Raw genomic sequence first — 17,965 nt, forward strand, 5'->3', positions numbered from 1 at the left:
CAAACTGATAGATACAGCTAATAAGTGGTGAAGGAATTTGAATACTGGAATTCTGTCTCCAAGGCTCATGCTTTTAAACTCTACACTATACTGCCACCCTGATTTAAGTCATAAGGGAGTGCAGCAGCTCCAGGGAGCTCGGTCTTGGTGCTTCTGCAAAGCATGCTTACTCTCCATTTTCCCCCTTCACCCCAACCAGATCCCCAGCTGAGCTGGCCTATCCTGCTGCCCAGAGCCCCAGAGCTAGCTCTCACCCCATCTCATGATACAGTACAATGGCCCGGGGGCTGTCAAGGTTCTGCCACACCAACACTTTCCGCATGGAACCATCCAGGTTGCCCACTTCAATCCGGTTGGTTCCGGTGTCTGTCCAATACACTTTCCGGCCAATGGCATCCACTGCGAGCCCATCTGTGGTCTGCAGCCCTGCAGGCATGAAGTCAAGAGAGCACACTGGCTGCTGCCTTAAAACAGATGGGATATTTCCCCAGCTCTGTAGCTACACAGGTGGCCCCTGGGCTGGGAGCAAGACCCACCTGTGGTGATGATGTCCTCATGCTGTGAGCCATCCAGATAGGCACAGCTGATCCTATGCAGTGTGCTGTCTGACCAGTACACTTTTCCTAGAAAGGGAGGCTTTGCTTAGCCTGGACCCTCACCTCCCCAGGAAGGGACACACACAGCTGATTCATGCCCTGAGGCAACAGAGCACCTCAGAGAACCCTATATCCTCTAGCAGAGAAAGTTAATGGACATGCAGAAATATCATAATAGGAGAGCTCTTGGCAGAGATGGAGAGGAAGGCCTCAAGTCATACCCTCATAACTAATTAGGAAGTGCTATAGAGAACAGTGCAGGGGCTGGGGCTGTGCCAGAGAAAAGGGGGAGGGGGAGTGACTCTAGGCTCTTAATAGGAGGCAAAGGTGGTGAGCAAGGAAGGATAGCTGTTGCTGTAGGGCAGGGGCAGAGGGCCAAGAGGGAAGGGAGGGTCACACAGACCTTCCCGGGGATCCACGCCAATGGCAATGGTGTTCTTCATGGTGATATTGATAGGTACCACCACATCGGCGAAGTAAGGGATGTCCAAGGAGACCATGCGTATATCTATCCTCCTGGCGAAGATGAGGAAACTATTCATGCCTGCCCAGGTTGGGAGAGAAGGAAAGAGGACAGTCACCCTAGAACAGCCACTAAGAGGATTTGAAGTAAGGCAAACTGAAGTACATGCCCTGTCTCTATTAGTTTCTCATTGTGTGATGCTGGACAAGTTATTTAAATTGTTTTAGTCTCAGTTCCATCATGTGTAAAATGAACACAATAGCAGGGTGGTTGTAGGATTAAGAGATCATGTACAGAAAGCACTTAGCATGGCTCTGACACATAGTAATAAATGATAGGTCTTTACTTATATTACAGAAGTGACCTCTTTGGAGGACCTTTTACCACAACTTGAAGAAACTTCATGTTAAGCTGAAAAAGGCTTTTCCTACAATCTGGGAGGTGCAATTCATAGCTCCTTTCTCACTCAAATTCCCTAGAGAGTTAGGGTTCAAATATGGCATACCAGCATCCCCTTCTGACATCTGGGCAGCCAGGTCCTGCTTCTGGGACCTTCCAATTAGGGCTGTCACATAGGTTGTACCAATTGTATATTGACAAAAGTACCACATCCAACAGGGGTACCATTATACTGTAGATAGCATATGTCTTAATATTTTATTGTACTGATTTTGGTCAGATAGAACTAAAGTGACTTATTCTAACTGAATCAGTATATTTTGACAATTTTCCATCAGAAGAAAGTGAAGTACAAGACAAAGGAGTATCATTTTCTAATATACATGAATACACCATAAAGCTAATGTGGCCCTGGAGTTTAAAGATGGTGGTGTGAGAGGTGAGATAGAAAACTCCTTCCAAAACCACATATATTATGAAAATACAGTTAATACAACTAATTGTAAAATAGCAACAGGAAAGAAGGCTGCGCCAGACTGCATATAACCTGGAGAACAGAGCAGACCTCACAAAAAAGGGTAGCATACCAAGGCCTTGATCCAGCGGGACCCAAGCCCTTCCCCAACCCCAGCTCACCAGTGGGAGGAAGAGAAACTGAGTGGGGAGGGGGTGGAAGCTTAGGACTGCTGAACACCCAGCTCTGGAGATCTGCTTTGGGAGCACAAACCTACATTGCATGCTACTCTGGAGATTAGTGGGATTGGAAAGCTAAGACAGGTGTAAAACTTGGAGAGATTGAGATTCGAGCTGTTTGTGGAGGACAGGCATCTGGCTGCTCTGGGACAAAGGAAAGGGAGGCAATCTGAGACACTTCCTAGCAGCAAGAGCGTTGCTGAAGGAGCAGAGATTGCCCAGAGATTGCTGCTCAGGAGAAGGGATAAGTGGACAAGGTCGTCTGGGCGCACTCTGCCCAGAAGGTTAGGAACTTTCAAGAGCTTTAGGCACTCCATGCCCCTGGCTGGCTACTCAGCCCCAAGGCCTCCACTGTGATACATAGCCTGCTGTACCTTCCTCCTGGCCTGCTGGCACCAGTGCAAACTGGTAGTCCCTGTCCTGGCATCAGGCCAGCCGGAGGGAGGCCATGCCTACAGCGGCTACAAATGCAGAGCATAGAGGCTTACACCTGTATGCCTGGCCCACTGGTTTTGACAGTGGAGCCAGGCGCTGCAGTCAGTAAGCAGGAAACAGCTCATTCCTCCCCCCAGGCACCAGTGTCACTCCAGTGCAACACCCAACATCACTCCAGGGGCTGAGCAGCTTCAGAGAGCAGAGTTTCTGGGCACTAGAAGGCACCACATACAAATATGAAATGTCCAAGGAACCTGGTTCAACCCAAAATCTCATAAACACCAGAAAAAGCACCAAGTGAAACTGAACTCACCAATCTTCCAGAAAGAGAGTTCAAAATAAAAATCATAAACATGCTCATGTAGGTACAGAAAAATATTCAAGAACTCAGGGATGAATTTAGGATGGAATTTCAATCAAAAAGAAATTTCATATCTGAAATGAAACATACAATGGAGGGATTTAAAAGCAGATTAGATATAGTAAAAGAGATGGTAAATAGAATAGAAATTAGAAAAGAGGAATACAAAGAAGCTGAGGAAAAGAGAGAAAAGAGGATCTCTAGGAATGAAAGAATATTGAGAGAACTGGGTGACTCATCCAAACAGAATAATATTTGTATTATAGGGGTACCAGAAGAAGAAGAGAGAGAAAGGGGATAGAAAGTGTCTTTGAGGAGGTAATTGCTGACAACTTCCCCAATCGGGGGAATGAGGTAGTCTCTCAGGCCATGGAGGTACACAGATTTCCCAACACAAGGGACCCAAGGAAAACAACACCAAGACATATAATAATTAAAATGGCAAATATCAAGAATAAGGACAGACTTCCAAAACAGCTAGAGAGAGAAAAAAGATCACATGCAAAGAAAAACCCATCAGGCTATCATCAGACTTCCCAGAAGAAACCTTACAGGCCACAAGGGAGTGGCATGATATATTTAATGCAATGAAACAGAAAGACCTCCAACTAAGAACACTCTACCTGGCAATATTATCATTTAAATTTGAAGGAGATATTAAACAATTTTCAGGTAAGCAAAAGGTGAGAGAATTTACCTCCCAAACTACCTTTACAGTATATTTTGGAGGGACTGCTATAGATGGAAGTGTTGCTAAGGCTAAACAGCTGTCAACAGGGGAAATATAACCACAGTAAAGAAAGTACAAGAATTAGTTATTAAGCAGAAGCAAAATCAAACCAACTACCCCCAAAGTCAATCACAGGACAGACAAAGAATACAGAATGTGATACTTAATATATAAAGAAAGGAGGAGGAAGAAAAATGAGGGAAAAAAAAGAACATTTAGGTTGTGTTTGTAATACCATACTAACTGAGTTAAATTAGACCATTAGATAGTAAGGGCATTATCCTTGAACCTTTGGTAACCATGAATCTAAAGCCTACAATAGCAATAAGTACACATGTATCAACAATCACCTTAAATGCAAATGGCCTGAATGCACCAATCAAAAGACATGCAGTCACTGAATGGATAAAAAAACAAGACCCATCTATATGCTGCTTAGAAAAGACTCACTTCAAACCCAAAGACATACACAGACTGAAAATGAAGAGATGGAAAAAGATATTTCATGGAACTAACAGGGAGAAAAAAGCAGGAGTTGCAATACTTGTATTAGACAAAATAGACTTTAAAACAAAGAAAGTCACAAGAGACAAAGAAGGGCATTACATAATGGTAAATGGGTCAGTCAACAAGAGGATATAACTATTATAAATGTCTATGGATCCAACACAGGAGCACCAACATATGTGAAACAAATACTAACAGAATTATAAGGGGAAATAGAATGCAATGCATTCATTTTAAGACTTCAACACACCACTCACTCCAAAGGACAGATCAACCAGACAGAAAATAAGTAAGGAGACAGAGGCACTGAACAATGGTATTAGGCCAGATGGCCCTGATGGACATCTACAGAACACTCCATCCAAAAGCAACAGGATACACATTCTTCTCAAGGGCACACAGAACATTTTCAAGAACAGATCACATACTAGGCTACAAAAAGAACCTCAGTAAATTTTAAAAAATTGAAATTTTACCAACCAGCTTCTCAGACCACAAAGGTATAAAACTAGAAATAAATTACACAAAGAAATGAAAAAGCCCACAAACACAGGGAGGCTTAATAACATGCTCCTAAATAATCAATGGATCAATGACCAAATAAAAACAGAGATCAAGCAATATTTGGAGACAAATGACAACAATAATTCAACACCCCAAAATCTGTGGGATGCAGTGAAGGCCATGCTAAGAGGGAAGTAAATTGCAATACAGGCCTACCTCAGGAAAGAAGAACAATCCAATATGAACAGTCTAAACACACAATTAACAAAACTATAAAAGAAGAACAAATGAGGCCCAAAGTAGGCAGAAGGAGGCACATAATAAGGATTAGAGCAGAAATAAATAAAATCAAGAAGAATAAAACAATAGAAAGAATCAATGAAAGCAAGAGCTGGTTCTTCGAGAAAATAAATGAAATAGATAAACCCCTAGTCAGACTTATCAAGAAAAAAAGAGTCTATACACATAAACACAATAAAAAATGAGAAAGGAAAAATCACTATGGATTTATGAGAGAATACTATGAAAAATTACATGGTAACAAACTGGATAACTTAGAAGAAATGGACAACTTTCTAGAAAAATACAACCTTCCAAAGGTGATCCAGGAAGAAACAGAAAATCTGAATAGACCAATTACCAGCAATAAAACTGAACTGGTAAACAAAAAACTACCTAAGAACAAAACTCCTAGTCCAGATGGCTTCATCGTTGAATTTTATCAAACATTTAGTGAGGACCTAATACCCATCCTCCTTAAAGTTTTTCAAAAAGTAGAAGAAGAGGGAATAATTCCAAACTCATTCTGTGAGGCCAGCATCACTCTAATACCAAAACCAGGCAAAGACACCACAAAAAAAGAAAATTACAGACCAATATCCCTGATAAACATAGATGCAAAAATACTCCACAAAATATTTAGCAAACCGAATTCAAAAATACATTAAAAAGATCATCCATCATCATCAAGTAGGATTTATTCCAGGGATGCAAGGATGGTACAACATTCGAAAATCCATCAGCATCATCCACCACATTAACAAAAAGAAGGACAAAAACCACATGATAATCTCCATAGATGCTGAAAAAGCATTCAACAAAATTCAACATCCATTCATGATAAAAACTCTCAACAAAATGGGTATAGAGGGCAAGTACCTCAGCATAATAAAGGCCATGTATGACAGACCCACAGTCAACATTATACTTAATAACGAGAAGCTGAAAGCTTTTCCTTGGAAACACAAGAAGGATGTCCACTCTCCCCACTTTTATTCAACATAGTTCTGGGGGTCCTAGCCACAGCAATCAGACAACACAAGGAAATAAAAGGCTCCCAGATTGGTAAGGAAGAAGTTAAAGTGTCCCTGTTTGCAGATGACATGATATTGTATATAAAAAACCCTAAAGGATCCACTCCAAAACCACTAGATCTACTATCTGAATTCAGCAACATTGTAGGATACAAAATTAATACACAGAAATCTGTTGCATTCCTATACACTAACGATGAACTAGCAGAAAGAGAAATCAGAAAACAGTTCCATTCACAACTGCATCAAAAAGAATAAAATACCTAGGAATAAACCTAACCAAAAAGGTGAAAGACCTATACCTGAAAACTACAAGACACTCTGAAGAGAAATTAAAGAGGACACTAACAAATGGAAATTCATCCCATGCTTTTGGATAGGAAGAATTAATATTGTAAAAATGGCCATCCTGCCTAAAGCAATCTACAGATTCAATGTGATCCCTATCAAAATACCAACAGCATTCTTCAATGAACTAGAGCAAATAGTTCTAAAATTCATATGGAACCACAAAAGACCCCGAATAGCCAAAGCAATTATGAGAAGGGAGAATAAAGTGGGGGAGATTATGCCCCCCGACTTCAAGCTCTACTAAAAAGCCACAGTAATCAAGACAATTTGGTACTGTCATAAGAATAGAGCTATGGACCAATGGAACAGAGCCCAGATATAAACCCAAGCATATATGGTCAATTAAAATATGATAAAGGATCCATGGATAAACAATGGGGAAATAACAGCCTCTTCAACAGCTTGTGTTGGCAAAACTGGACAGCTACATGCAAGTGAATGAAACTGGACTATTGTCTAACCCCATACACAAAAGTAAACTCAAAATGGATTAAATACCTGAATGTAAGTCATGAAACCATAAAACTCTTAGAAGAAAATGTAGGCAAAATCTCTTGAATATCAACATGAGCAATTTTTTTCCAAACACATCTCCTCAGGCAAGGGAAACAAAATAAAAAATGAACAAATGGGACTACATCAAGCTAAAAGCTTCTGTACAGCAAAGGACACCATCAGCAGAACAAAAATGACATATCCAACAAGGGTTAACATCCAAAATATATAAAGGATTCACATGCTTCAACACCCAAAAAGCAAATAACCCTATTAAAAAATGGGCAGAGGATATGAACACACATCTCCAAAGAAGAAATTCAGATGGCCAACATGCTCCATATCACTAATTATCAGGGAAATGCAAATTAAAACCACAATGAGATATCACCTCACACCAGTTAGGATGGCCAACATAGAAAACCCTAGGAACAACAAATGCTGGCGAGGATGCAGAGTAAGGGAACCCTCCTACACTGCTGGTGGGAATGTAAAGTAGTTCAACCATTGCAGAAAGCAATACGGAGGTTCCTCAAAAAACTAAAAACAGAAATACCATTTGACCCAGGGATTCCATGCTTATGAATTTACCCAAAGAAAAAACTTCTAAGATTCAAAAAGACATATGCACCCCTATGTTTACTGCAGCCCTATTTACAATAGCCAAGATATGGAATCAACCTAAGTGTTCATCAACAGATGAATGGATAAAGATTTGGTACATATACACAGTGGAATACTATTCAGCCATAAGAAAGAAAACAAATCCTACCATTTGCAATAACATGGAAGGAGCTACAGGGTATTATGCTCAGTGAAATAAGTCAGGCAGAGAAAGACAAATACCAAATGATTTCCCTCATTTATGGAGTATAACAACGAAGCAAAACTGAAGGAACAAAATAGCAGCAGACTCACAGCTCACAGACTCCAAGAAGGGACTAGTGGTTACCAAAGGGAAGAGACTGGGGAGGGCAGGTGGGGAGGGAGGGAGGGAGAAGGGGCTTGTTGGGTATCATGATTGGTACACATGGCATATGTAGGGTCACGGGGAAGACAGTGTAGTTAGGAGAAGAAAAATAGCGGCTCTGTGGCATCTTACTACATTGATGGACAGTGACTGCAATGGGGTATGAGGGGGACTCGATAATAAGGGTGAATTTAATAACCACATTGATTTTCTTGTTAAGCCTTCATAAGAGTGTATATCAATGATACCTTAATAAAAGAAAGTACTATTAAAACAAACAAACAAACAAACAAAAAAAAACTAATGGGGCCCTGCCTCTAATCCTGTCTGTCTGCTCCCTTGGACCTCTCCTCTTTTCTAAAAGTTCTTTGTCTCCCCTAAGCCTCTAAAAGCACCAGGATTTATGGTTTGTCATACTACACTAGAGTTCATGCAACATAGGAAGAGAGCCACTGCCCCTTCTAGAGAGGCTCTATCCAGGTCTGTGATGCTTAGACTCACCGGGTGAACATGTCTTGCCATCAGTCATCAGGTTGATACCTGTAGGGCAGGTACAGCTGAAGCCATTTGGATTTGGGGACCGAAGACACAGATGGCTGCAGCCACCATTCTCCAAGGCACATGGTGTGGACACTAGGTAGGGAGGAAAAAAGGGGTAAGTGGGGAGGATACAGCAGAGGAAGGCCAAGGAGAAGCCAGTGCAGAGTAAGGCATGCTCACTTGGGGGCCGCCGTCGGTGGAAGACATGGATGTCCATAAGATTCTCCAAATTCTCCTGCAGGGTTTCCCGGTCCAGCCCTGTCAGCCGGTCAGCACTCTGTATACTTTTGGTCTGCCAGTCAGTCCAATAGATGCGCTCTCCATACAGGGTTAGCCCAAATGGGTGAGGTAGCTGGCTTCCAATCAGCACCTGCCAGGGCCCCAGCACTTGGGTCATCCATTAGCAAGGTCTGACTGTACAGAGCAGCAGCCAAGAGCTCAGGCATGGAGTCAGACTGTAGTTCTGCCACTACCACCTGCCGTATGACCTTGAGCAAGAGCTGGTAAATCTCTCTGAGCCTTGGTCTGCCAACCAGTGATATGATCATGCCAGTGCCTGGCTCCAAGGATTGTGTGATGATTGTATTCGTTACAAAATGAAAAACAGCAACTTCACAGTGGACACCACTTTATCTACACAAAATTAATATAATAATGGGACAAACCAACATCTGTGCCTACTCAAGTAGACACACTGAGAACTCAGAACATGACTCTATTGAATGTAGTATTCCTGCCCTAAACACATAATCTGAATCTAATCACAAGGACACATCAGACAAATTAAGGGACATCCTAAAAAATAACTGGCATTAACTCTTTAAAAACGCAAAGTTCAGGAAAGACACAGAAAAGAATTATTTCTTTGACTAGATGGGATAAATAATTCTGAAGAAGTATTCCAGATTAGAGATGAAAGAGTAATCATGTCTCTTTTTGGAGACATGACTAAACATAACTGTGATCTGGGATTGGATCCTAGGCTAAAAAAATTTTTTTAATCTATAAAGTATATTATTGGATAATTGGTGGTGAACTTGAATGTGGATGTGGACTAGACAGTAACAAAGTATCAATGTCAAATTTCCTGATTTTGATAATTGTGTTAGGGTTACATTACACAATTTCTTGTTCTTAGGAAATATGATCTGGAATAATTTGGGGTCAAGGGCAGGATGTCTCCAAGTTAATCTCAGGTGGTTCAGAAAAGTAATAATATGCATGTACATATTGTATAGATAGAATGAGAATGTTACAACAGTGTGGCAAAATGTTATTGATTCTTTTGACTGTTCTTACAACTTTTCTGTAAACTTGAAATTGTACCAACAAACAATAACAAAAATGGAGGGATCCTGGGTTTAGTATGTAGTTGGTGATTAAGTTGTGATGGTTATTAGGGAAGTCTGTGCACTTACACTGCCAGTCCACAATCCACACAAATCCCTGGTTTCCTTTCATCATCAAACAACAAGGCTCCCTGCCCCCACCCCAACCCCCAGCCCTGGAAGGTAGTCACAGCACATGCCCCATGACAGTCCCGTCACCCCTGGGTCTTCCTAGATCCTGTTAGCTGCCAGCCAGGGAGTGTTGTCCTGGAGTTTGGCAGGGTTGTGGGAAGAGGCCTCAGTGCCACCCTTACCTTCCTCTTGCTGCCATCCAGCCCAGCAAATTCAATTGTCTTCATGCCAGCATCAGCCCAGTAAAGCCTCTGGGACCCGTAGTCAATAGCTAATCCATTAGGCCAGGTCAGATTGGAAGAGATGATGATCTGGCGACCCGAGGCATCCATACCAGCTCGTTCAATCTTGGGGCTTGCACCCCAGTCAGTCCAATACATGTACCTGGGCACAGGTAAGAGAGGTCTTATACAAGTGAACACCCAGTGGGAATTCCGGGTGCCTAGAGTTTCAGGGTTTCTGTGTGCAATAGCTGTCCCAGGCCCCTGCCTCAATTCCCAGCTCTATCCTGGGCTCAGAACTGCCTCTGAAAGTCTTGTATCTTCTATCACTATCAAAGGCACCCCAGAGTTTTAATAAAGGCAGAGCCCAATGGCTCAAGGAATATTTAGCAAATAAGGCCTGTTTGGGAATAAAGAAAGAGGGCAAATTAGGATAGGTAATAAGAAATGCTTCCTTGACTAGATGGATTAAATAATTATGGTACATAAATTTAACAGAATTTTATATAGTCACTAAGAAGTACAAAGTAGATCTATATTAGCAAATGGAAAGATATCCAAGACACACAGCCAAGTTAAAAAAAAACGCAAGTTACAAAACAGTATGCCATTGCTGTATAACCAAAACCACCACTACAAACAAATGTATGTATACATGAAGAAAATCTGGAATACCCTAAATAGTTAACAAACGGTTATTGCTGGAGAGGGAATCTTCACTTTCTACAGATTTGTTTATTTTTAAACAATAAGTTACTTTTGTAAGCAGATAAAAAAAAAAGGATGAAAAATTAATAGGTTTCCTTGTCTACCAAGGAGATTGAGTTGCCTGTGGTTTCTGCTGCCTTGCTGTCTTTGTGTACCCATAAGATTTGGCCACTCTCGCTAACCTCTAGATTTCTCTCTAGCGCTCAGATCTGGAGGGTGGGTGGAGCTTGTTCCAAAGGGGCAGGTGCTCACCCGCCCATGGGTTCCACCACAATGTCCCGGGGACGATCAAGGTTTTCCCAGAGGAGTACTGTCCTCATGCTGCCATCTGTGTTGGCCACTTCAATCCGGTCTGTACCTATCAAGAAGTAAGGGGCAAAGATATTAACTCTAGTTTCAGTCATTCACCCTACTATATTCCATGCCCAGTGCAGAACCTGGCATACAGTGGACTCTCAAGACATATTCTGTGAAAGATGTGCAGTGGCTATTTAGTGAATCCAATTTTGAGAAGAAATTTAAGGATGTAATCAGCTCCATTTCTTCAAAGAGCAAATCGTTCTTCACCCAAGCAAACACTCTGTCTTATAAATTAAGACAATGTTTCTCAAACTTTAGTGGGCACTACAATTAGAGGACCTTTTTAAAGCACAGTTTCCTGAACCTAACCCTGAGGATTCTGATTCAGCAGGCCTGGGGTGGGGCCCAAGAATCTGCATCTCCAAGAAGTTCCCAGGCAATGCTCATGCTGCTGGTTCAGGGACCACACTTTGAGTAGCTCTGGTTTAAGGCATTCCACTTGCCTTCCACACTCACCTGGCTAAAAGAAATAGTCTGTTTTACTAAGACAGTGATGGAAGGAAAACCACAGGGCATAGTTTCTGTATCTGAAAAGGCCTCAAAACATTCTTGAACATCATCTCCACAACAGAAGTAGCTGTCATTTGACTGGCAAATGCCAGACCTTCAGATGTGAGCTTCTAGCTTTGCTATGCAGCAGCCCCACCACGCTTGATCTATCTAGGACTTCAGGTTGAGACACAGGTGGTCTCAGAGGGGCACTGGGCTCCTTCCACTAAAGTCTGGGATTTTAATAAGATGAATCCCAGAGAGCCAGACCACGGCTGTCCTGTACATACCTGCATCTGTCCAATACAGCTTGTTGGTGACCCAATCAATGGCCAAGCCTGCTGGGCTCTCCAAACTGGTATCCACTACCACCTGGAAGCAGGAAGCAAAGCTGTACAATCACCTCAGCTCTGGGGCCCAAACCTTACCAATTCTCAAGACTGGCAAAGGTAAGGGAAGCCTTTACCCAGGAAAAGGTTGGATTCTACCCTTCCATCTCTGTTCTCCCTGAGGGCCTGGGCCCATACTTGGCCCTACCTCCTGTCCTGTTCCATCCCACTTGGCCCTGCTGATGGTGTCAGTGCTGACATCTGTCCAGTACATGTAGTCATCCCGGGAGTCCCAGTCAAGGGCCACAGCACTGCGCACGTCAGCCAGTGGGATGACATCGTCAGACAGGTCTTCTGTGTCGAAGCTGATCCGACGGATGTCCATCCTTCGGGCAAAAAGCAGGAACTTGTCAAGACCTGATCAAAGGCCGAAAGGGGTCTTCTTTTAATGCTCTACATCCAAAAACAGTGACAGACACAGACTCTCACCTGTGTGATACTTGGTTCAATCACATTTCCTGGGATCTGGTGCCCTTTATCCCTTACACTTAACACCTCAGACCCTGTTGAGCACTGGGAAGCCCATGTGCACAGCATCAGACTTAGGATCAAATGGAAATAGACTCCACCTGGGGCCCAGAAGTGCATCGTGTTTAAGTGTCTGTCGGTCCCTTCTCTACTTTCCTCTTTCTTTGCTCAGTCTCCTCCAGTGCACTGGCTAGATCAGCCCACACCCCACCTCTCTGACCTCTGATTCAGGGCTGCTGCAGCTCCACTCATTATCTAGACCCCTTCCTCTTGCTCTTCTCTTGGCAATGTTGACCAGTAATGAGGGCACTTCATGCTTTTTTTTTGCCCTGTCTCCTTTACTCTCATAGTGACCCTTTGTGGTCCATAGTATTCTCATTGTCATTTTCTAGATGAGCAACCTTGAGGTTAACCAAGGTCAAGTATCTTGTCCAGGATCCCTGGGTTACAAAGAAGCTGGGACTTGAACTCAGGTCTGACTCCAGAGAAGGAGCTCTGGCTACTCCCTATACATGTAGCTTCTTTCTGGCTGGCTCTTCTCTGTCCCTTGACCCTATTCTGGTCTGTCTGAATATTTTCCAGTGTATTTTTCTGACTGGAAAGGCACTTCCTGCCTAACTATCACCTGCCTTCCTTTAAGCTCTGGGAAACCCTTAACGGGAGGTTCCTGGGGAAACCTCTTAACCTCACTAGAACAATAAGAGTTGGGGACAAAACAAAGCAAGGAAATCAGGTTCTCCATCAATGTGTGTTGAATGAATATTGCCCTGTTCCTCTAAATAATTTCCCTAAACTCACTCTCTAGAAAGGAGCCAGATCCCAAGAGACTTGAATTTAATCAGAGATAAGAGGGTCAGTGGGTACACAGTGGTAATTAAGAGCAGCTGCTGATGTGTGACGAATTACTCCTAACCCCTTGCTGGTAGTGCCATATGCCTGGATCACCCCTAGATCTCTGGACTATTTTTAGGAAAAGTTGCCTGTGGCTCTGAGTTAGACAGGGCCACCCTCTCAAGGCACTACTCCTGCAGGAGCTTAAAGGAACCTAAAGTACCAGTTCAGGGAGTAACCAGGAAATCCCATTTCCTTAGACACATATTTATCCAGGGCCTATGTATACAGAGCATCATGAGTAAACCAAATCTTGGCTCTCTGGTTTAGGGGCTGAAAGAAAATCTTTAACAGGGTATAGCTCAAAGTTAAGAGATAGGAAACCTTTCCCCTGCTTTCCAGAAGGGCCTGGAATCTTCTTGCTGCCTATAGATGAAGCATCCTACCAGGTGAAATGGTACACAGGCTGGTTGCAGCCATTCATACACAACTGGGTGGCGTCACTGAGCCTTCAGCAACCACTGCTGAACCCTTAGCCCTCAGACCTTGGCTTTGATACAGGAGCTCTCAGCCTCTTAAGTTCTTCCTCTCCAAGGGTTACCTGGGGAGCCTGACTCTTACCCATGCTGTGCAATCCCTCGAATTCCTACTCCCATCGCCTTCCACCCACCCTCACAAGGCACACCCGTGAGGCAGGTGCCCCAGACCCACTTACTCTGAGCACAGGCGTGGCTGCTGATCTTGCGGAAGCCAGTGGGACAGGCACAGGTGTAGTTCTGGCCACTGGGCAGACACAGGTGGGTGCAGCCTCCATTGTTGTCCCCACAGTGGTTTTTTCCTGCTCAAAGAGCCCAGAGCAAGAGGATCAGGTAAGACCAAAGGTTGGCAGAGGTGGTCCCAAGGCTAGTGAGTAGAGGTGTAACTAGGGTGTGAGTGACCTGGAGACACTAACTGTGTCTTATTATATTTTACATCTGCCCCAGCTATAAGCACTGTGAGTACTCGACACATAGGAGATGCTCTATAAATCTTTGCATGAATTAGATGGGGATAGTGAAGCAGATTGTCTCAATGTTGTACTACCCTAAAAGTCCAACAGAGAGAGTAATTAGCCCATATCAGTGCTAACCTCAAATTTCCATGCCAGAAACAGTGGCAACTATTGACCCCTGCAGGGAAGATTCTCAGAAGCACCAGAGGTTTACCAGGTGTGTAGTTTTTTACCTGTAGGCTGGCGTTGGGGGTGCAAGGTATGGATGTCCATGGGGAAGTGGAGTTTGTTGCGAATGATCTCCTGGTTCTTGCCAGTAAATTTGTTAGCACTATTGATGCTCTTGGTATGCCAGTCTGTCCAGTATAAGCTATCTTCAAACACTGTGATGGCAAAAGGATGTGGGAGGCCTGGGGAAAGTCCAGGGAGACTTTGGTTCAGACACAATCCCTGGGCACAGGCCTGGCAACTGCACAAATCTCACCTTCTGCTAAGGCTCCTAGGGGCCAAGATGAGGTAAAGAGGATGAGAGATAGAGGAGAATGGAGGAAAGGCCTCACCTTGGCTAATGACAGCCTTGCGGTGACTCCCATCCAGATTGGCCCTCTCAATGACATGGTGCTTAGCATCCACCCAGTACATACGACGCCCGGCATAGTCAATGGTAAGGCCATTGGGCCAGAAGAGATGTGTATCAGCGATGATGCGGCGTCTAGAGCCATCCATGCTGGAGGCCTCGATGCGGGGAGTGTTGCCCCAGTCTGTCCAATAAATAGTACTAGAAAGGGAGAAAAGGAAATGGAGAGACAAGCAGAAGAGGGAGGGTAGGTAACTGGGATAGTAATCAAGCAGGGAGCTTTTATCCATTTAACTCAGGGGACCCCAACTGGTAGGAGACACATGCTGTTTGGTCCATGGAGTGTTTTTTAAAATGTTTGAACTTAAATGTTTTTAGACAAGACATTTATTAACAATTTTTTTCTGGTATATATGCTATGAACAGGGCACTCTCTTAGGCATTGGGAGTGCAGCACTGAACAAAATGCAAAAATCCCAATCCTTATGGAATTGACAATACTGTATAATATTAGGACACAGGCACTTTTTCTTTGTCACAATCTGTATGATTATCTTTTGTAATTATACACAGACAAAAACACACTTTATTTCTAAAACAAGATGACCTACAACTCCTGGATCTTAGAGGACACCCCCCCTCAATTGATACATTAAAAATTTCTAAGCCAGAGGCTAAGAACTTCCAATGCAGGAGACTTTTTTCTAATAATAAAAATTATTATTATTAATTAGCTTAATACCATGAACTAATAATAAAAATACTAAACACCTACAACTTCTCTAATGTATATTATGCCATTTAAAATGTATCTCATTTTGGACAGGTTGAAGGGGGTCAAAAGGTACAAACTTCTAGTTGTAAAATAAATAAGTCATAGGTATATAATGGGCAGCATGGTGACTATAGTTAATAATCCTTTATTGCATATACAAAGGTTGTTAAGAGAGTAGATCTTAAAAGTTCTCCTCACAAGAAAAAAACATTTTGTAACTATTGCATGCTGATGGATATTAACTAGATTTATTGTGGTAATCATCTGCAATATAAGCAAATACTGAATCATTATGTTGTATACCTGAAACTAAATATAATTTGTATGTTAATTACACCTCTATTAAAAAATGTGTCTCATGTAATCTTCATACAGCTATGAGGTAGGTATGTTTTCTCATCACCAATTTAGAAGTGAGAAAATGGAAGCAGAAAGGCTAACTAGCCCAAGGCCCCAGTCAGTTTCTATAGAGCCAGGACTCAAAGCAGGGTGTGTCTGGGTGCAGAATCCATGCTGTTAACACCACACTGTGAGAATGTTTCCAAATAAAGTCCAGGTCGCCTGGGGACTGTCCTTAGAGGTTGCAAGAGGGACTTGGGAGCTTGAGACACAACTCACCCCTCCATGGGGTGCAAGGCAATGGCTCGGGGCTTCTCGAGGTTCTGCCATAGCAGCACCTTCCGGTGACCTCCATCCAGGTTGGCCACCTCAATCCTTGATGTCCCTGAGTCGGTCCAGTAGAGTTTGTCATGGACCCAATCCACAGCCAGGCCCCCTGGTGAAAAGAGGCAAAGGAAATATGTCAGGGATTTAGCCCAGGCTCCTATGTGTGATAGTAACAAGAGAAAACTCTAGCATGAAGCAGTTTCTTGGGCCAGGCTTTTTCCAACAGTTTTACATTTATTAACTTGTTTAGTCAGCACAACCAGTCTGTGGGCTAGACACTATAAACCCCATGGAGATAAAGAAACAGGCACATAGAAGTCAAAGTGATGTGTGTCCTCCTCTCAGCTAACCATATTCCACTACCTGAATCCTGGCTCCCTGATCCATACCCAGGGTCCCCCCACTGCACTGGCTCCAGGGATTTGCAAATTAGTTTTGTAGAGCTATTTCAGGATTTCCATAAGCATTTGAATCAAATATGCTCAATACCAAATTCTAACCCACTTAACTGCTTGTAGAATGGCCTAAGAGTATGAGGTGATTTATTGGTTTTTGTAATCTATAAACCTTTGGATATATTTATCTGGGTTGATCAGAAAATCCTTAATACTAAGCAATCAAAACAAAATTCAGAATTAAACTGGATGCTAAGGTTGATAGAGAATTTTAACTGTCATCCATAAATCTCTGATTTCAAGTGATTACATTTATCAAAACAGTCTCATTCTCACTGAGCTAAAAAATGAGTAAAGGTTATAAATCTGAACCTATAAAATTAATGTATACCACCAAATGTTTTCTGTATTAGAGTTCCATCCAAGATTTCACTGGGAGAGAAAGATATTCTACTGCCTAATATTTCAAGCCACTAGCCTGTTCCTTCCATGGTCGCTTTGCTCATGGTGTGGCCCTGTCCCTTCCCATGGGCCTGTTCCCTACCTGGGCTCTCGAGCCCTGTAGACACAACCTCCTCTACGCTACTGCCATTGAGGTTGGCACGGAGGATACGGTCCAAGGTGACATCTGACCAGAAGACAAGCTTGCGCTGGTGGTGGAAATCAAGGGCAATGGCGTTCTCCAGGTTGTTGAGCAGCAGTGTGTACTCAGAGCGGTGCGGCAGCACCTGCCGGATGTCGATGCGATTGGCAAACAGTAGCACAGGCTCCGGCCCTGGGACGTGGCATAGAAATGGGGCCCCCAGTGGGCTCCAGAGCCACCCCTGGTACCCCTCAGCCTGCACTCCCAGTACCTCTGACAGGTGGGGCCCTTGCCCACTAGGGCATGTCCCAAGCTGTCAGCATCAGTATTAGAATAGCAGGAGCCTTCAAGGTATACTCTCCCTCCCCAGCCCAGAGGCTTTTTCTTGGGTCCCAGAATGCAACCGCCAGTTCCATTTTACCAAGATAGAAAATCTCTCTACCTCAGCAAATCCTGGATCAGGGGATAATCTGGCTGTCTCCATGCTCAGGCAAATGCCAACACTCCTTACCCAGAGCCTTGCAGCTGCGCCGGTCGGGCCGGAGTTCATAGCCTGCTTCACACCAGCACTGGAAAGCCCCTTCGGTGTTGGTACAGCCCTGACTGCAATACCCCTCCTCAGCACATTCATTCACATCTGTGGAGATGGGTGGGGTCAGATCTCTGTCCTGCCATATTCCCAACCCAACTCCCAG

General features: G+C 43.4%; 1 protein-coding gene across 1 annotated transcript in view; it reads right to left on the reverse strand.

Annotated features, from left to right (window-relative positions):
- LRP4 (LDL receptor related protein 4) overlaps positions 1-17,965 on the reverse strand; it is a 55,839-nt gene that overhangs the window by 19,864 nt on the left and 18,010 nt on the right. The window contains exons 11-25 of the mRNA XM_017675105.3: positions 17,782-17,907; positions 17,232-17,462; positions 16,245-16,401; positions 14,835-15,052; positions 14,508-14,684; positions 13,999-14,121; positions 12,133-12,341; positions 11,886-11,967; positions 10,999-11,104; positions 10,000-10,201; positions 8,538-8,727; positions 8,319-8,450; positions 1,000-1,140; positions 537-623; positions 255-426 (exon numbers count right to left, since the gene is read on the reverse strand). Of these exons, the coding sequence (XP_017530594.3) occupies positions 255-426; positions 537-623; positions 1,000-1,140; positions 8,319-8,450; positions 8,538-8,727; positions 10,000-10,201; positions 10,999-11,104; positions 11,886-11,967; positions 12,133-12,341; positions 13,999-14,121; positions 14,508-14,684; positions 14,835-15,052; positions 16,245-16,401; positions 17,232-17,462; positions 17,782-17,907 (2,353 nt within the window). The remainder of the gene's footprint in view (positions 1-254; positions 427-536; positions 624-999; positions 1,141-8,318; positions 8,451-8,537; positions 8,728-9,999; positions 10,202-10,998; positions 11,105-11,885; positions 11,968-12,132; positions 12,342-13,998; positions 14,122-14,507; positions 14,685-14,834; positions 15,053-16,244; positions 16,402-17,231; positions 17,463-17,781; positions 17,908-17,965) is intronic.

Source organism: Manis javanica, chromosome 11, assembly GCF_040802235.1.
Source record: "Manis javanica isolate MJ-LG chromosome 11, MJ_LKY, whole genome shotgun sequence".
Lineage (NCBI taxonomy): Eukaryota > Metazoa > Chordata > Mammalia > Pholidota > Manidae > Manis > Manis javanica.